Below are 20,424 nucleotides of genomic sequence, written 5' to 3'. Positions count from 1 at the left end.
TTCAGGGGCAGAACGACACATTTTTACCTTGTCAGTTCAGGGATTCGATCCACCAACCTTCTGGTTACTGGCCCAATGTTCCAATCACTAGGATACCTGCCACTTCTGGTCATTAAAGTGGCCAGTGAGTCCAAGTCTATGTACAGTGGGGCAAAAAAGTATTTAGTCAGCCACCAATTGTGCAAGTTCTCCCACTTAAAAAGATGAGGTCTGTAATTTTCATCATAGGTACACTTCAACTATGGCAGACAAAATGAGGGACAAAAATACAGAAAATCACATTGAAGGATTTTTAATGAATTTATTTGCAAATTATGGTGGAAAATAAGTATTTGGTCACCTTCAAACAAGCAAGATGTCTAGCTCTCACAGACCTGTTCTTTAAGAGTCTCCTCTGTCCTCCACTCGTTACCTGTATTAATGGCAGACCTGTTCTTTAAGAGGCTCCTCTGTCCTCCACGCGTTACCTGTATTAATGGCACCTGTTTGAACTTGTTATCAGTATAAAAGACACCTGTCCACAACCTCAAACAGTCACACTCCAAACTCCACTATGGCCAAGACCAAAGAGCTGTCAAAGGACACCAGAAACAAAATTGTAGACCTGCACCAGGCTGGGAAGACTGAACCTGCAATAGGTAAGCAGCTTGGTTTGAAGAAATCAACTGTGGGAGCAATTATTAGGAAATGGAAGACATACAAGACCACTGATAATCTCCCTCAATCTGGGGCTCCACGCATGATCTCACCCCGTGGGGTCAAAATGATCACAAGAACGGTGAGCAAAAATCCCAGAACCACATGGGGGGACCTAGTGAATGACCTGCAGAGAGCTGGGACCAAAGTAACAAAGCCTACCATCAGTAACACACTACGCCGCTAGGGACTCAAATCCTGCAGTGCCAGACGTGTCCCCCTGCTTAAGCCAGTACATGTCCAGGCCCGTCTGAAGTTTGCTAGAGAGCATTTGGATGATCCAGAAGAAGATTGGGAGAATGTCATATGGTCAGATGAAACCAAAATAGAACTTTTTTGGTAAAAACTCAACTCGTCGTGTTTGGAGGACAAACAATGCTGAGTTGCATCCAAATAACACCATACCTACTGTGAAGCATGGGGGTGTTTGGGGCTGTTTTTCTGCAAAGGGACCAGGACGACTGATCTGTGTAAAGGAAAGAATGAATGGGGCCATGTATCGTGAGATTTTGAGTGAAAACCTCCTTCCATCAGCAAGGGCATTGAAGATGAAACGTGGCTGGGTCTTTCAGCATGACAATGATTCCAAACACACCGCCCAGGCAACGAAGGAGTGGCTTTGTAAGAAGCATTTCAAGGTCCTGGAGTGGCCTAGCCAGTCTCCAGATCTCAACCCCATAGAAAATCTTTGGAGGGAGTTGAAAGTCCGTGTTGCCCAGCAACAGCCCCAAAACATCACTGCTCTAGAGGAGATCTGCATGGAGGAATGGGCCAAAATACCAGCAACAGTGTGTGAAAACCTTGTGAAGACTTACAGAAAACGTTTGACCTCTGTCATTGTCAACAAAGGGTATATCACAAAGCAGAAACTTTTGTTATTGACCAAATACTTATTTTCCACTATAATTTACAAATAAATTCATAAAAATCCTACAATGTGATTTTCAGGATTTTTTTTTTCATTTTGTTTGTCATAGTTGAAGTATACCTATGAGGAAAATTACAGGCCTCTCATCTTTTTAAGTGGGAGAAATTGCACAATTGGTAGCTGACTAAATACTTTTTTGCCCCACTGTATATAGGCTAGCAGGGTGGCATAACCCTATGTGTTCATCTTATCAGATTTCTCCAATGCCAAATCAGTGTGTGTTGTTTGATACAAAACTGTCCCTGTTTGCAAATAATTAAATCTGAGACATCAGGAATCTGAGCATGGTACTTTCGAAAGTTAGGCCTACCTTTCTACCCCAGAGAGAGTAGGCCTACCGACACAGAAAATTGTCATCTTTAACTGCTGGCTACTCTTGTTCCGTGGCTTAACCCCTATTTTATGTTAGCTATCCCCTATTTTAGACAAATTGGATTAGAACCATGACTTTTTCTGACTATATCAACCAGTGGAGGCTGGTGGGAGGAACTATAAGTGGACAGTCTCCTTGTATTGGCTTGAGTGGCATAAATGGAACGGTATCAAACCGTGTCGAACCAGATGTTTGACTCTGTTCCATGTATTCCATTCCAGCCATTACAATGAGCCCATCCTCCTATAGCGCCTCTCACCAGCATCCACTGATATCAACCATTAGTTTGGTGAACTTAAGAGATGAATCGGCACTTTCACCAGCAATGTACGTCGAAAAAAGCCTGGCACCCAAGGTTAAGATAATGAAAAGGAAGAAAATAAAATACAAGCAATGTTGAGTTTCTCTGTCAAACCCAAACCAAAGCGCCTACAGACGTTTGCTTCTCCACTTCCTGTGTGGTCACATGTCTTCCTCTCAGTCTCTGCTCCACTCTGTCAAACAGGAAGTCACTCTTTTTTTTGTCTCTACTGTTTTGTCAGAGCTCTCTAGAAGTGACATCAGAGTGACAGGAGCTGCTGAAGTCTGTGTTGGTGCCCGTCTCTCCACTGTTTGACCAAAAAGAATAGCAGGAGGAACCGTAGAGGAACAATGTTACGGCGAAAACCTTCCAACGCCTCAGAGAAGGAGCAGGTGCAGGAGAAGGTGCAGAAGAAGAAGGTGAGGAGGTTCGGGTTGTCTGTGTTTGGATGGGAGGATTGTGTCTATGAGTCATGCTGATACCAAGTGCAAAGACAAGAGGAGAAGAGCTGTCTGAACACCGCAAAAAGGGCTTTGGACTGCAATTTTCTTTCTTCTCAAAATGAGCAGTGATCAAGTGAAAAACAAAGTTTTTTGCTAAAACGAGAGCAACACAACGTGTTCATCTTAAGAATAGCAGGAGGATGAGCACATGATGAACAGTAATTTAGAGTGCTACTTTCTTTGGCTCATTCCCTTGTACAAACTTAAACACTGACGACGGTGAGAGGCACATTAGCCCATTGTCTGTATGTGCAGCCAACACGGACAGGTTTTGCTACACAGGCTTAGAAGAAGAAACCTTTGTGGTGACCTGAAAAGAAGAAAAAAAAACTTCTGAAACTTGGAACTGAAATAGATGGGAGCCTTGGTTGTCAGGGTTAAAAAGACAAAGTATTGCTTCTCTTGGCACTAAACCTTAGTTCCTCTAATATTGCTGTATGATTCATTGCTATTGGCCATGGACGTAGCAGCTAAATTCAGTTTGAGTCATACTTAGGCATTTTGTGGCTTCTCGCTCTAAAGCTCTACTGGCTTGGTTGGGTAACAGCTATTCTCCTATGTTTAACACCAGTGCCCTTATTTTCCATCTGCATGCATATTCTACGCTTCTATCCAAGTTTCATCATTACACATCTCATCACCTCACTGCTCCTCACCACCATGACACTTCAGTGGGTTTTGATGCTAGACAAGGCAAATGATTTGCTCCTCAGCAAGATCACCTAATGGATATTAGATGATACTAATGCCTATCACGATAAACTACACAAACACCATCTTCTCTGAGAAGTTGTTCCCTCTAATTCAGTGGCATCAGGAAGAGACGACATAGACCACTATTGCCACCAAGGCTGTCTAGACACCTGCAGCAATTGGATGCTGACAGTTGCCCAACATGTATCCACATTCTGTGGATTTTTAGGATTCTTTAGGCAAGAAGGAGAGGTGGATATGAACATAGGCCATGGTGTCATATGGAAAGTAATGGCTGCTTAGGGGAGAGTGGGGTAAGTTGAGACACCCTTGTTTCTGGGAAACCATACACAAAATGTTTAATAATTTCATGGAGTCTGTGAAGAACAAAACATGAAAAAGGGGTAAGCAAGTTAGCTCCAAAAAACAGTTATAGGTTTCAAGATGTTTGTTTCTAAACCAAAGTAGATATTTTAAAATGTTTCTATACATCAGTTGGGGGTCTCTAAAAGCTTCAATATGAGGTCCTAAAGCTAGCATGAAAGTCCATCCTTGTACTGTAGCTGTGTGGGCTAATATAGTCCAAATGCTTGCCTTGGGGTAAGTTGAGCTAATTGCAAGTTCAGAAAATTGAAGTGTTTTCTTCCCCGGCATAATGCAAGGCATTATTTCTGATCCAATGAAGTAAAAAAAAGGGCCTGTACTTTGTTAAGTGTTTTTAAAAAGTAGTAAGTGTTTGTTTGATGTTAAGCCTGTGTTAAAAGATTCTTAAAATGAATAAAAGACTAAATGGGTCTCCCGAGGGGCGCAGCGGTCTCGCAGTGCAAGAGGCGTCACTACAGACCAGGATTCAATCTCGGTCTGTATCACAACCGTCCGTGGTCGGGAGTCCCATAGGGCGGCACACAGTTGGTCCAGCGTCGCCCGGGGTTAGGGGAGGGTTTGGTCGTGGGGGGGCTTTACTTGGCTCATCGCGCTCTAGCAACTCCTTGTAGCAGGCCGAGCGCCTGCAAGCTGACCTCTGTCATCCAGTTGAATGGCGTTTCCTCCGACACATTGGTGCGGCTGGTTTCCGGGTTAAGTGGGCAGGTGTTCAGAAGCGCGGTTTGGCTGGTAATGTTTCGGAGGACACATGACTCGACCTTCCCCTCCCAAGCCCGTTGGGGAGTAGCAGCGATGAGACAACATCGAAATAGGGGAGAAAATGGGGGCGTGATTGCGTTGAATGGGTGTTTGAAAACTAAATATAGACATGGTTTTGAAAAAGTAGTGTCAATATTTAATTCAGTACAGCAATTTGTCGGCAGCTTAACTTAACCTGTCCAGTGGCTCAACTTGCCTCGTATAAGTTGTGCCAAGAGACCACCTTTTTTGGACTCGGTTATGTTCTCAAAACTGTGATGTTTTACATTAATTCTTATTTCCAGGGATACACAACATCCTGAAATGTTATGGAGATAGCTTTGTTAGAAAGAATACAATAATTCCCTTGACGGAGTGATGCTGAATATCAAAAACACATATTCACAACTTACCCCACTCTGCCCTATCGCTATAGAGAACTCCAAGTGGAAACTGTTTGACCGCATCAACGATTTCTGTATTGATTCTCAGTGCAGTATCAAATTGAGACTCGATCATATGTGTAATCACAGATGGGGGATATCTTTGATTCATAGCTGAAGTGTATAATCAGAGATGAGAACAGACGCAAAGGCTAATTAAGGGGTTTATTGAAATGCATTGGAGAGACTAGAGATGGAGGCATAGAGCAAATAGAAGCACACTAGTCTATAAAAACAGCAGACGTGACCATAGCTTTTATCTTTGCCATATTCTGGGAACAGTATTCTATAATGTTATCGATTGCGTCTAAGCCTTGTCGATCTGGGTAAGCCGTGTCTCATGCTGCATGCTGGTACAGCCTGGTTGGGATCAGCCCACTGTATTGATTTGTGACCCAGGAAAGGTACAAAAATACACGTTTTAATACAGTCACCATCTGTGCAGGCAGCTTTGGGAGCAGCAGTGTCCTTTTGACCTGCAGTCAGATATTGATCAGGATATACTGTAAGGATACATATCCCATAATATATGACTAAATATCCCATGACGTCCTGCCGAGCTAGCGTCAGGACTGAGCCTGTCTGATATAGATTTATTCGGTGAATCTCGACTGATAAGGACGTGATACCACATATAGTGAAACATCAGTGGGTAAAGTACCATCTCAGGAGTGATTTCAACCAACAACAAACAATAAACTCTGCACACAGCTGTTTCTAATGTTCTGAGAAATGTCTATCAGGAACATTTAGTCGAATGTAGGCGCTTCATGAAATAAGAGGAATCGGTTTTGTTAAGTTCTCATTTTAATAAACTTGATGATTCAGAGTTTGTCATTACTGTAATGCCTGAACCATAACCAGGCTTAAACCCCCAAAGAGTGGCCACAGTGGCATTTTGGCTCTTCTTCTCAGCTGTATCTGATATATTTTTTTTAGATTTGAGGAAGAAGAAACTATTTAAAAGAAGTTGCCAAAATGATAAATGCTACCATGTGTTCTCTACTGTATTTTAGATATCATGCCAAGGTTCTCCTCCTGGCTCATTGTCTCTATTACAACTGTCTGCGTATTTTACTAGAAGAACTCTCTGGGTGCAAAAATATCTTTGACGAAATGTTGTACGTTTTTAAGACCACATGACTTGAATGTCGAGATTATATTTTTTATGACTCATATGTGTATTTCTCTAGGTCTCCCCTACATGAATCCTCTGTGTCCTCCCTCTGTCTCCACAGCTCACCCTGCAGAGGTCCAGCAGCTTCAAGGACTTCATGAAGCCCAAGTCCCCAGTAGTGGTGGACAAGGAGTTCAACTTGGACTACACAGTAAGTTTACAGTGAGACTGACTGGCTTTGAACCCGGGTCTCCAGTCTGCTGTGTTAGCCTTCTGAGCTAAAGCCTAGGCATTAGCTTGGGAAGCTAAAGCAATTCTTCAGGACTTTGGGGAAGGTTACTCTTCACATGAGCATGGTTCACCGAACTACCTCTATTAAAAACAAAAGCATCTCCTGTCTTTCATTGGCAGCCATATGTATTCACATAATCCCATCAGGTTACAGTTTAATAGCAAAAATGGATTGAATAAATACAGGGATGGTTTCAAATTCAATCTCTTAGTTGACTGAAATTCTAAAAGTACTTGTTCCTCGACGGCAGACATACTGGTTAACGTTCATGCAAACAACTGAGTTTCAACCATACCCACATTCACACTAAATTGTCTATTGAACACAAAGGGAAAACTGACATCAGTGTTTGAATCTTTAACGATAAATGGAAGTTTGCAGTTCGTGCTTCCCAAAAATTGCAAAAAAACAAAGAACTGTCGACAACTGACACCAACAATAGCCGAGGTCTGGACTTCCTCAGTTTCACGTTGATGACAATATAATCAAACTTGAATGGATAGCATTTATTTATCTACTGTATTTTACAAACAATATGATTGGAAGTTAGACAGAGGTAGAAGTTTAGAAGAGGTTTTCAACAATGAGAGGAAGTTCAGAGGATGAAGTTTAGAGCTGCGGGCAAATCAAACCACATTGAGAGACAGAAGGACAGAAATACCAGAGCAGGATGTCCTCTGTGAAAGCCAGTCAAGCAGAGAACCGCTGGCTGCTGTGTCTTCCAGACAGTCTGCTGCTTCTCAGCCAGATCCCATTCACTACAACTATTCCACCTCCGGGGATGATTAAATAGAGATATCAGCCTAAGCAATGGATTTTGTAGGTGCGTGCATCCATGCTTTTGTATGTGTCTCTGCATTTATTTTCAAGGTTTGCTCTGTATGTATATGATAAATCTGCAGTATGTGTTGACAGTACTTGTGGTGATGTGGTCTGTTGTGCTGAAGATGGGGTTGTAGGCTTCCATGTTCACCATAAAGCCATACTGACAGCACTGTAGCCCTGTGGGGAGGAGCTAGTATGACTCACTGCGCCATGCTCTGCTCTTCTCTCTCTCTCTCTGGGCCTTCTGCCGGTGACACACGCAAACTGTCATCACAGCCAAGCCTCACTGGAAGCACTCTCCCCGACACAGCATCCCAATCACTGATTCACGTCACACACTGCAAACCATTTGTGTGTGTGTGAAGCGTGCGCATGAACCACTCTAGAGCACATCATCACACAAGTTACATTGATCACTTACATTTTTGTGAATTAAAGGTTAGGTGTAGGGCTGTTATGGTGACCATATTACCGCCACACCAGTGGTCATGAGTCATGATCACAGTCAAATTCCACGTGACCGTTTAGTCATGGTAACTGGGCTTCTCTAAGCTTTGATGCTGATGGTCATAAGCAGCCTACCAAACTTGCTAACTGCCTGGTACTCAGGCCTCTATTGTTCTTCTAATCACTCTGACGTCAATGCAAATGTGATCAAAAATCAAATCAAACACTTAATGAGAGCCCATGAACTCATGTTGCGCAACATTTATATAGGCTATGCAATTGCGTGAGAAAAGAGTTGAGATGCCTCTTAAAATCCCATCAGCTTTTTATAGGCTAGGCCTACTATATTTATTTCTCGAGTTTACTAATATTAAGCATTTTGCTTATCTTTTACAACAGGAGTATAGCCTACCTGGGTGGCATGAAAATGAACCACGGGAAAAAGTCCTCCATTCGCTATTTAAGTGCATAAGATTACATTTATTTTTTTCCCCCTGCCTCTGTTGCGACACCGGTGCATGATAAATGGTCCATTCTAAATCAAACTAATTTCACAAATATATTATTTAGTGAATGTAAAGACGAGATTAAATGAAGAATAATCTGATGGGTGACAATATTAACCTATCACTTATGAATGATGCTCAGCTTGTTCAGTAAGGCAAGAAACAGTGAATGCCTTTTTATTTGCCGATTTTTTTCAAATCAGTCACCCACCTCATGTAGTTTAGCCAATAGTCCTATATGTCTGGATAAGGTTTGTGTCACAACTAAAGTGACCAATTAACTTCTTAAAATAAGTAGAGGCTGGGGCCTCCAGAGTGGCGCAGGGGTCTAAGGCACTGCGCTTGAGGAGTCACTATAGACCCGGGTTCAACCCCAGGCTGTGTCACAACCGGCCGTGACCGGGAGTCCCATAGGATGGCGCACAATTGGCTCAGCATCGTCCGGGTTAGGGGAGGGCTTGGCCAGGGGGGCTTTACTTGGATCATCGCGCTCTAGCAACTCCCTGTGGTGGGAAGGGTGCCTGCAGGCTGACCTCTGTCATCCAGTTGAATGGCGTTTCTTCCGACACATTGGTGCAGCTTGCTTCTGCAGCAATGAGACAAGATTGAAATTGGGGAGAAAAATATAAATATATAATAATTAAGCAGAGCCTACCGGTATAGAGCCTAACTGGCATAGATAGGCCGCACGTGATTTTCAAGTCCATTTTCACCATAAAAATTCACCTTTATAATAAAGCATTACATGCATAATTGCATTTGCGGTCACTACTAACAATTGGATAGAAAAGGGGGTTAAAAAAAATACATGTTTTGTCATGCCCGTGGTATGTGGTCTGATATACCACGGCTGTCAGTCAATCAGCATACAGTGCTCAAACCATCCAGTTTATAATATGAATTGACATATCAGAGAGCCATGTGAGATAGGTGCTTTGGAGCACAACGATTGGCAGCTGGGAGAAGGGAATTCTAGTTATTATATTCAGTCCAAGAGCACAACGGCCACTTTGGCCGCAAAAGGCCAGATTTTTTTTTAGAGGGCGTTACGGCCACACAAGGGGGATGCCGCCAGGAAATTCGAGGCCTGGTGAGAATATTATCAAGTGCTTGTCAAATTGTGAATGAGAGACTGATGAAGTGTGTGTAGCCTGCACAAGAAACAAAGTGTAGCTTTGCATGCAACTTTTTTCAAATCACCATTAAAGTAGCATCATGCCTTAGAACCTTAGAATGTATTCAATTGTATTCTTCATACTATAAAATATAAAATAACGCCACAGAATTCTAAGCTAGTGTAGCTCACAATATGGTATAGCCAGATCAGGGCCTTTTATAAAAGGGCATCTCGGAGTATGCTAATCTGTTATTCTGAAATAGACTACATTTTCTTCATGTCATGTTTCTTTAGACTTGTCTGAAATAATGAATGGATTTGTTGTGATGGTGTAGGCTACTTTAATAGGATTTATTAGACTTTTAAAATGTATGCTAGATGTTCCAAAGGTCTGCATCAGTGGCTTGTGGGCTATGCATGGAAGACAGGTGATGCTACACCTGTTTATGTTAATTAACGGTCAATTACCGTGAGACCGGCAGCTATATGCTTGACAATCACCGGCTGACATAATTTAATGACCGCACCAGCCGTAGTTAGGTGACCCTGTGCACTTCATTTGTGATCCACATAGATTAAAAACAGCACACAACACCCACATCTTGAAAAGACAGACTTATGTGAATGTTGAAATGGTAACCAAAATGAACCTTTTAGGTGCCAGAGGATATGCCTGTGGAGGATGCATTGAAGAGTGGCAGTAAGCAGGGGAAGAAGTCGTGGCGTAAAGTCATCTCACGCACCATGACCCGCAAAACCTCCAAGACGGTACAGAAGGCCCTGGCAGAGGAGGGGGTAAGTGTAGCGTGATATACTACAGTGCCCATAACACTATATGGTTTGGTCTTAACAAAGATGGTTCCAAAGCTTACAATGTGATGTCTGTCTTCTTACCAATAAATCATCATAACTGACAGGTTGTCTAATAAAATGGCAATTAAACTCAGCAGGACCCTAAAAATAAAAAATAAATAAAATCCAAATAATAACCCAGATTTTCATTGTAAAGGGTTTACACTGTTTCCGAAGCTTGTTCAATGAACCATAAACAATTAATGAACATGCACCTGTGGAACAGTCGTTAAGACAGCTTACAGACGGTGGGCAATTAAGGTCAAAGTTATGAAAACGTAGGACACTAAAACACGAAAAGAAAGATGTCCAGGGTCCCTGCTTATCTGTGTGAACATGCCTTAGGCATGCTGCAAGGAAGCATGAGGATTGCAGATGTGGCCAGGGCAATAAATTGCAATGTCCATACTGTGAGACGCCTAAGACAGCGCTACAGGGATACAGGATGGACAGCTGATAGTCCTCGCAGTGGCAGACCACATGTAACAACACCTGCACAGGATCGGTACATCTTAACATCACACCTGCTGGACAGGTACAGGATGGCAACAACAACTACCCGAGTTACACCAGGAACGCACAATCCCTCCATCAGTGCTCAGACGGTCCGCAATAGACAGAGAGGCTGGACTGAGGCCTTGTAGACCTGCTGTAAGGCAGGTCCTCACCAGACATCACCGGCAACAACACCGTCGCCGGATCAGACAGGACTGGCAAAAAGTGCTCTTTACTGACGAGTCACAGTTGTCTCACCAGGGGTGCTGGTCGGATTCGCGTTTTTCGTCGAAGGAATGAGCGTTACACCGAGTCCTGTATTCTGGAGTGGGATCGATTTGGAGTTGGAGGGTTCGTCGTGGTCTGGGGCGGTATGTTACAGCATCAACAGGCTGAACTTGTTGTCATTGCAGGCAATCTCGATGCTGTGCGTTATAGGGAAGACATCCTCCTCCCTCATGTGGTACCCTTCCTGCAGGCTCATCTTGACATGACACTCCAGCATGACAATGCCACCTGCCATACTGCTCGTTCTGTGTGTGATTTCCTGCAAGACAGGAATGTCAGTGTTCTGCCATGGCCAGCGAAGAACCCGGATCTCAATCCCATTGAGCATGCCTGGGAACTGTTGGATCGGAGGGTGAGGGCTAGGGCCATTCCCCCCAGAAATGTCCAGGAACTTGCCTTGGTGGAAGAGTGGGGTAACATCTCACAGCAAGAACTGGAAAATCTGGTGCAGTCCATGAGGAGGAGATGCACTGCAGTATTTAATGCAGCTGGTGGCCACACCAGATACTCACTGTTACTTTTGATTTTGACCCCCCCCCCCCCCCCCCCTCCCCTTTGTTCAGGGACAAATTATTCCATGTCTGTTAGTCACACATTGTGGAACTTGTTCAGTGTATGTCTCAGTTGTTGAATCTTGTTATGTTCTTTCAAATATTTACACATGTTAAGTTTGTTGAAAATAAACGCAGTTGGCAGTGAGAGAACGTTTCTTTTTTTTGCTGAGTTTATATTGTAAACATCGACATCATTTATATTCCAAAAATCAAATGTAGATTCAAATATGTGATATATTTTTGGGGGGGCATAGATATTTAGTTTACCCCTGAAAGTGACACACTTTATTTCCTGAATATCATATGACAACTCAAATAAAGGCAACATAAAGTGTCTTAGTAGGGAGTTAGGCCACCATATGAGCCACCAGAACAGCTTCAATGCACCTTGCCATATATTCTACAAGTGTCTGGAACTCTATTGGAGGGATGTGACACCATTCCTCCACAAGAAATTCCATAATTTGGTGTTTTGTTGATGGTGGTGGAAAACGCTGTCTCCGGCACCGCAACAGAATCTCCCATAAGTGTTCAATTGGGTTGAGATCTGGTGGCTGAGACGGCCATGGCATAGTTTTCATGCTCATCAAATCATTCAGTGACCACTTGTTATCTGAGGATGGGGGCATTGTCATCCTATGAGGGCATAGCCATGATAGACAAAATAATGGCCTGCCCAGAATGTTTATACATGACCCTAAGCTTGATGGAATGTTGAATGCTGAATTAACTCAGGAACCACACCTGTGTGGAAGCACCTGCTTTCAATTTACATTGTATCCCTCATTTACTCAAGTGTTTCCATTATTTTGGTGGTTACCTGTGTCAATACTGTACCCCTTTTTATGAATATCTTCAAAAGGTTGATAGTGCCTCCCCCTAGTGGACACAGTACTTTGAAGTATTTTTACTTAAGTCGTTTTTAAGGTATCTCCGAAATAAAAGGGGGTTCCCGAGTAGCGCAGCAGTCGAAGGCACTACATCTCAGTGCTAGAGGCTTCACTACAGACCCTGGTTCAATTCCAGGCTGTATCACAACTGACTGTGATTGGGACATAAGGCGGCGCACAATTGGCCCAGTGTTGTTAGGGTTTGGCTAGGGTAGGCCGTCATTGTAAATAAGAATGTTCTTAATTGAATTGCCTAGTTAAATAAATAAAACAATTCTAATGTACTTTTTACTCCATACATTTTCCCTGACACCCAAAAGTACTAGTTAAATGTTATGCTTAGCCGGACAGAAAAATTGTCCAATACACACGGTCATCCCTACTGCCTCTGAACTGGAGGACTCACTAAACACAAATGCTTTTGTAAATGACATCTGAGTGTTGGAGTGTGCCCATGGCTCACTTTCCGAACAAGAAAATGGTGTTTGATCACCTACCAACCAGTAAGAATTCCAGCTCTCACAGACCTGTTCGTTTTTCTTTAAGAAGCCCTCCTGTTCTCCACTCGTTACCTGTATAAAAGACACCTGTCCACACACTCAAACAGACTCCAACCTCTCCACAATGGCCAAGACCAGAGAGCTGTGTAAGAACATCAGGGCTAAATTGTAGACCTGTACAAGGCTGGGATGGGCTACGGGACAATAGGCAAGCAGCTTGGTGAGAAGGCAACAAATGTTGGCGCAATTATTAGAAAATGGAAGAAGTTCAAGATGACGGTCAATCACCCTCGGTCTGGGGCTCCATGCAAGATCTCACCCTGTGGGGCATCAATGGGACATCAATGATCATGAGGAAGGTGAGGGATCATCCCAGAACTACACGGCAGGACCTGGTCAATGACCTGAAGAGAGCTGGTACCACAGTCTCAAAGAAAACCATTAGTAACACACTACACCGTCATGGATTAAAATCCTGCAGCGCACGCAAGGTCCCCCTGCTCAAGCAAGCGCATGTCCAGGCCGTCTGAAGTCTGACAATGACCATCTGGATGATCCAGAGGAGGAATGGGAGAAGGTCATGTTGTCTGATGAGACAAAAATAGAGCTTTTTGGTCTAAACTCCACTCGCTGTGTTTGGAGGAAGAAGGATGAGTACAACCCCAAGAACACCATCCCAACCATGAAGCATGCAGGTGGAAACATCATTCTTTGGGGATGCTTTTATGCAAAAGGGGACAGGATGACTGCACCCTATTGAGGGGAGGATGGATGGGGCCATGTATCTCGAGATCTTGGCCAACAACCTCCTTCCCTCATTAAGAGCATTGAAGATGGGTCGTGGCTGGGTCTTCCAGCATGACAACGACCCGAAACACACAGCCAGGGCAACTAAGTGGCTCCGTAAGTGGCTCCGTAAGAAGCATCTCAAGGTCCTGGAGTGGCCTAGCCAGTCTCCAGACCTGAACCCAATAGAAAATTGTTGGAGGGAGCTGAATGTCTGTATTTCCCAGCGACAGTCCCAAAACCTGAAGGATCTGGAGAAGGTCTGTATGGAGGAGTGGGCCAAAATCCCTGCTGCAGTGTGTGCAAAGCTGGTCAAGAACTACAGGAAACGTATGATCTCTGTAATTGCTAACAAAGGTTTCTGTACCAAATATTAAGTTCCGCTTTTCTGATATCAAATACTTTTGTCATGCAATAAAATGCAAATTAATTACTTAATCATACAATGTCATTTTCTGGATTTTTGTTTTAGATTCCGTCTCTCACAGTTGAAGTGTACCTATGATAACAATTACAGACCTCTACATGCTTTGTATGTAGGAAAATCGGCAGTGTATCAAATACTTTTTCTCCCCACTGTATGTATATACACAACACACCTTTTTTGTATAACGAATATATGTCTATGGTTAGGGCATATTTTGACCTGAAGGCTCTGTCTGTTGTATAACACCTAAATAATATCCTTTATGTATACAGGGGGAGAGTGGTGAGGAGGGCTCCCTGTCTCCCACCACAGACTGGATGCCAGGCCTGACAGCAGGCAATAGGGCATCTGTGTGCTCCAATGGCTCCGAGGACACTGTCCACAGCCCCGTCTCTCGCCAGCTCTCTGGGTGTAAGTTAAGATATTTAATTGAACCTATCTAACCAAGCCAAGTGATTTCCAGTGATTGTCTGACTATGGGTGTTGTGTATTACAACAGGTGGGGACCGCCAGAGCCTGGACAGTGGCTACAGCCAGAGAGACAGCATGAGGCTGGAGGAGTCCAGTCCTCCCTACACAGGCCCCTTCTGTGGTCGTGCTCGTGTCCACACAGACTTCATCCCGAGCCCCTACGACATAGAGTCCCTCAAGCTCCAAGTAAGTAGCCTGGTTTAACCAGACTGACGTTCCACTTAGCCTCTTTGGGCTAGGCGTGCCGCTAGCGCCACACCTTGACAACATACGGTAAAATTGCAGAGTGTGAAATTCAAAATACAAAATTCGTAATATTAAACGTTCATGAAAATACAAGTGTCTTACATCGTTTAAAAGCGTAACTTCTTGTTCATCCAGCCGCTTTGTCAGATTTCATTAAGGCTTTACGGCGAAAGCACACCATATGATTATGAGGACAGCGCCCCGCTTACAAACACATTAAACATTTTCCAACCAAGCAGATGCATCACGAAAGTCAGAAATGGCGATTAAAAAATAAATCACTTACCTTTGAAGATCTTCCTCTGTTTGCATTCCAAAGGATCCCAGCTACATCAAATGGTCCCTTTGTTCAATAAAGTCCTTCTTTATATCCCCAAAAAGTAAGTTTAGTTGGTGCGCTTGACTCAGTAATCCACCAGTTTCCCTCGTTCAAAATGCATACAAATGAATCCCGAAAGTTACCAATAAACTTCGTCCAAACAAGTCAATGTTTCTAATGAATCCTCAGGTACCCTGATATGTAAATAAATGCTAAAATTAAGACTGAGAATAGTATGTTCATTACCGGAGATAAATAACGAAGTGCGCGCCCTCACCAACGTGCACCACAACACTACAGCCAAAATGGGAGCCACTTACAAAAACTACAAAGTCTAGCTCATTTTTCAAAAAACAAGCCTGAAACTCTTTCTAAAGACTGTTGACATCTATTGGAAGCCCTAGGGACTGCAATCTGGGAGGTATTCCATTCACATTCCCATAGACAGCCATTATAATGAGTGGTGAGCTCAAAGAAAAAAAAAATCTGGATGGATTCTCCTCAGGTTTTCGCCTGCTATATATAAGTTCTGTTATACTCAGACATTATGTTAACAGTTTTGGGAACGTTAGTGTTTTCTATCCAATACTACCAATTATATGCATATCCTAGCTTCTGGGCCTGAGTAACAGGCAGTTTACATTGGGCACGTCAGTCATCCAAACTTCCGAATACTGCCCCCTAGCCGCATTCAGACTGGTTTAACCAGTAAGGCCCTCTTGAAAGAACTTGTTAACAGATTGTGAACAGATTGTGAAATAAAATAATGGTTCCTTAGTCATCATCCATGGCTGAATCTATATAGAGGCCAATTGTACTGAGTGCTGACCAGATTAGACATGTAGCCACTATTAGAGTAGCTCAGTGAAGTATAGAATTACACAGATTGACTTCACATACTGTATACCACAAAATGTATGTGATCATACACTACTTAACTGGAATGCAGATAATGCTTGGATCGAGGTAGTCATCCACGGTTTCTCCTGCAGAAAGGTGACAGAGCGAACCACTTCACATAGTACTACAAAATGTACAGTGCCTTCAGAAAGTATTCATACCCTTTGACTTATTCCACATTTTGTTGGTGCAGCCTGAATTCAAAACGGATTATATTATATATATATATATATATATATATATATATATATATATGTTTTTCTCTCAGCCATCTACTCACAATACCCTATAATGACAGTAAAAACATGTTTAGTCATTTCTGAAAATGTATTAATGTTTGGACAGAATTTAGAAAGATATACACCTGTCTATATAAAAGGTCCCACAGTTGACATTGCATGTCAGAGCAGAAACTATACCATGAAGTACAAGGAACTGTCTGTAGATCTCAGAGAGAATTGTGATGAGGAAGATACTGTATCTGGGGAAGGGTATAAAACAATTTCTTGAGTGTTGAAAGTTTCCAAGAGCACAGTGGTCTTCCTCATTGGGAAATTGAAAAGAATATTGAACTACTCAGCCGAGAGCTGATCGTACAACCTAACTGAGCTACCGGGCAAGTAGGACCTTGGTCAGGGAGGTGGCCAAGGACCCATGACCATTCTGACAGAACTTGGCTGAGATGGGAGGACCTGCCAGAAGGACAACAGTCTCTACACCAATTCACCAATGGGCTTTATGGGAGAGTGGCCAGACACTCCTGAGAGAAAGGCACATGATGGCACGTGAGAGATTCTGTGGTCTGAAGAAAACCAGGCACAGCTCATCACCCGTCTAACACCATCCTTACTATGAAGCATTGTGGTGGCAGCATCATGCTATGGGGATTCTTGTCAGTTGCAGAGACTGTGAAACTGGTAAGGTCAGAGGGAACAATGAATGGAGCTAAATGCAGACAAATCCTTGAGACCTTTCTCCCGGGTGAAAATTACCTTAGACAGGGGAGAATATTTACGTTCCAACATGACAATGACCAAGTATACAGCCAAAGCAATGCTAGAACAAGAATGTGAAAGTCCTTGAGTGTACACCATACTTGCTTGTTATGGCATATAAACTGAAATTAGCTATACTATTAGCATTTTAGCAACCAGGAAATGGCAGAGTTGACAGCTTGAGAATATCTGCATGGAAGAAAAGGGAGAAAATCCCCAAATCCAGATGTGTAATGCTGACAGTCATACCAGAGATGACTATAATCACCCTCAAAGGCGCTTCTACACAGTTTTGACTCAGGGGTGTGAAGACTTATGTAAATTAGATTTTGGAATTATTTTCAACTAATTTGCAAAGTACATGTTTTCACTTCGTCATTATGTGGTGTTGTGTGTAGACGGGTGAGAGAAAAAAATCTGTCATCCATTTAATTCAGGCTGTAACATAACAAAATGTGGAATAGGTCAAAGGGTATGAATACTTTCTGAAGGCACTGTACGTCGTCACATCGAGGTATTCATCTTCCACTGTTTCTCCCGCAGAAAGGCGACATCATCCAGATCATTGAGAAGGACCCGGTGGGCACATGGACAGGGAAGCTCAACAACAAGGTGGGCACCTTCAAGTTCATCTATGTCAACATCTTACCGGATGAGGTCACGCCGCCCATGAGGAAAATGTGCTCCAGCAAGAACCGCTTCTCCAAGGCCAAAAACAAGCCCCAGACCCTGGAGGAAGTTCTGGAGCGGATCGGTCTCACCGTAAGACAGTCATATCCTCTTAATCTCATACAGATTCAAATAGACAATTGGCTTAGAGAACGCAATCAAAGAGCAATCATTATTAACTTGGATCAATTCAGATTTGGAAAAGGTGATCTATAAAGTGATGTATAAAGACATAAGTGAAACTGGATAAGTATCTGACAACACATCTCATATAATAGCATTGCATTCGAAGCCCTCAGAAATCCCTGTCAAATTATTAACATTTATTTTTGGATTATTGTGCAAAACTAATGATAATGTGATGATTCTCTCTGTTGTTCAGGAGCTGGGCTCTTTGCTGTCTATGCACGGCTTCCAGAGCCTGGAGGACTTTGGCGGCCTGAAGGAGTCCCACCTCAACGAACTTAACATCACAGATGCTGAGCAACGTACCAAGATTCTGACTGCCTCTGAGCTGCTGCGTGACTGTAGGTCCATACTCAATTCCATATAATAACATACTAGATCACACAATAAACACTATAGGGGGCCCATGATCACAAAATAAATCACAGAAAGACTAAGCACACAGATGCAATGCTTTACTACAGGTAGATGATGCCATAATGTACCTGTAAGCGATCACCCCATTGTATGTATTCATTTCTCATTTACATGGGAGCATAGCCTCCTATGTGGTACTTCAAGATGTAATGTATATGCAGGACATTTTCAGCAAAGCCTATAACTGTTCTCTGTACAGTGCCATCTTCAGCTTTCTCTCCTTTCTTGGGAAACTGCTACCTAATTAGCTTAATTTCATGAGCCAAACTGTACAGTAAAAGGTACAACATTCCGCTCACAAGTTACTGCATTGGCCTGTAGGAAACCCCATTTGGCCCTCAAACACTTTGATATGGGAGCACTCTTCCCTCGAGTCAGATAATTAGCACTCATTTAAAAAACACCTGTTTCCGACCAGTTATGATCCATATCATTATGGCTGTTTCCTCTGTTCTGAACATAAGTGCTTGGTTGGATGTTAGCTGCTAGCCCCCTTAGGCTTCAACGTGCTTCCCTGTTTTAAAATTACACCACGACTGGGACTCAAACGAACCACACTGCGCTGACGTCGCACTGCACTTGACTTCAAAGGCAATTTCCCTGGCGTTAGAGGCACATGCATACTGAAATAATGCATTTGGACCAAAACTGAAATTGATGGGATCGTTATCTATGCTGTATTGATGCTGATGATTGTTTTGGTCTTTGTCCCCCTCAGCGGATGACGAGTCTGAGCCAGAGGAGGAGGAGGGAAGTAGCACTGAGGAGAAGGGTGACGTACCCAGGGACTCTGGCTGCTTCGAGAGCACAGAGAACATGGAGAACGGGCGCCATGAACCAGAGGGAGAGCCTGGTATGGAGCAGAAGTCTAACCAGGAGCCAGAGCAGCAACAGAGCGAGGAGGATCAGCTGAGTTCTGTTGAGGAGCAACTGCAGGAGCTTACAGTGGATGAGGAGATCTCCTGAGAACTGAAGAGAATAGAAGCTCTGGAATTGAAGAGAACCTTGGTTGGTTGACTTTACTAATGGACATTTATCAAAAGCCCACGACAATTGGTTGATTTATTCAAACCATCAGAATAGTGATAATCAGGATTAAGCCATATATACTGCAAGGGAGTGTCTTTTAATTTGTTGCCCCCATACTTTTGTAACAAACCAGTAACTATTGAAAATGTTTTGGAAGAATGCAAGACCTTTGAAAGCATCTATTTTTTTGTTGAAAGCTTGGTGTGGCCAGGCTGTAAATACAAACGTGTCATCCTTTTCCATGATACCATTTGAGTCCTGCTATACTAAAAACGGTAATATTCTTCTGTGCATTTCGGACATGATATAGTCACGTAATTACTATTTCCATCAATGGACAGGTAAGAAATTACTTTCCTGTGTCTTTTTTAAAAATCCTTTATTCTGTCATCTTCAATCTATTACTTTTGACATTTTTTTAGGCATTTCCATTTTAAAATGTTTTCAATGTGTTGTGCTTTTGCTTGAATGTTTGTTGTTTGTTCAACCGTTATTTTGGAAATAAGACAACCAATTCTTGAATATGACCTATGAATGAATGTTTCTATAGTATGTGGACTGTATATAGCATTTTAGACATTTGACAGCACCAAAGTCATCTCATGTGTTCAGAGTTACTGTATATAACGTATTAGACAGCACCAAAGTCACATCTCATGTGTTCAGAGTTACTGTATATTTGCATTTACCTTTTTGTTGTGTTGATCAAAGTTAATATCTGTTTGTCTGTCATAGTAGTTAGGTTGACTTTTCTGTATTCAATTTGAAATAAAAACACATTTTTATACCAGTGTAGATTATTAAAAAGAACTGATTGTGATCATATCTTCCTGACCACCTCCGAAAGGAGGATTTGATTGGTTGGACAGGCTATGGCGATCATGACATCAGCCAGTCAGGAACAAGGGCAGGGGTAAAAATACATGTCATCTGTGTGCACTTGAATAGTGAATGGAGGCCGCTTTACCACCAGTTCGTTTTTCAATCATGCCAGGTAGGCTCCTCCAGTTATTTCTCTCCACCCATCAACCCATATC

The 20,424-nt window shown here is 42.8% G+C and overlaps 1 protein-coding gene across 2 annotated transcripts; it reads left to right on the top strand.

Moving 5' to 3' along the window:
• Window positions 1-2,480: 2,480 nt before the first annotated feature.
• sash3 (SAM and SH3 domain containing 3) lies at window positions 2,481-20,174 on the top strand. Of its 2 annotated transcripts, none has more exons than XM_020502595.2 (8): window positions 2,481-2,717; window positions 6,298-6,387; window positions 10,021-10,158; window positions 14,428-14,566; window positions 14,655-14,812; window positions 17,630-17,848; window positions 18,138-18,282; window positions 19,077-20,174. In XM_020502595.2, the coding sequence occupies exons 1-8, from the start codon at window positions 2,649-2,651 to the stop codon at window positions 19,322-19,324; spliced, it is 1,206 nt and encodes a 401-aa protein (XP_020358184.1). In that variant the 5' UTR covers window positions 2,481-2,648; the 3' UTR covers window positions 19,325-20,174. The 2 variants fall into 2 exon arrangements, with proteins under 2 accessions (XP_020358184.1, XP_031646145.1); XM_031790285.1 differs by having other exon boundaries at window positions 2,540-2,717; window positions 6,253-6,387.
• The last annotated feature ends 250 nt before the right edge of the window (window positions 20,175-20,424 follow it).

This window comes from Oncorhynchus kisutch, linkage group LG15 (genome assembly GCF_002021735.2).
Source record: "Oncorhynchus kisutch isolate 150728-3 linkage group LG15, Okis_V2, whole genome shotgun sequence".
NCBI classification, from domain to species: Eukaryota; Metazoa; Chordata; class Actinopteri; order Salmoniformes; family Salmonidae; genus Oncorhynchus; species Oncorhynchus kisutch.
This window is presented reverse-complemented; position numbering and strand designations above follow the sequence as displayed.

Excerpts from the sequence above, each read along its gene's own strand:
- sash3 (XM_020502595.2), top strand. The coding sequence starts at position 2,649 with ATGTTACGGCGAAAACCTTCCAACGCCTCAGAGAAGGAGCAGGTGCAG. Across the intron at positions 6,388-10,020 it reads AGTTCAACTTGGACTACACA|GTGCCAGAGGATATGCCTGT; the intron begins GTAAGTTTACAG and ends TGAACCTTTTAG. Across the intron at positions 10,159-14,427 it reads AGGCCCTGGCAGAGGAGGGG|GGGGAGAGTGGTGAGGAGGG; the intron begins GTAAGTGTAGCG and ends TTATGTATACAG.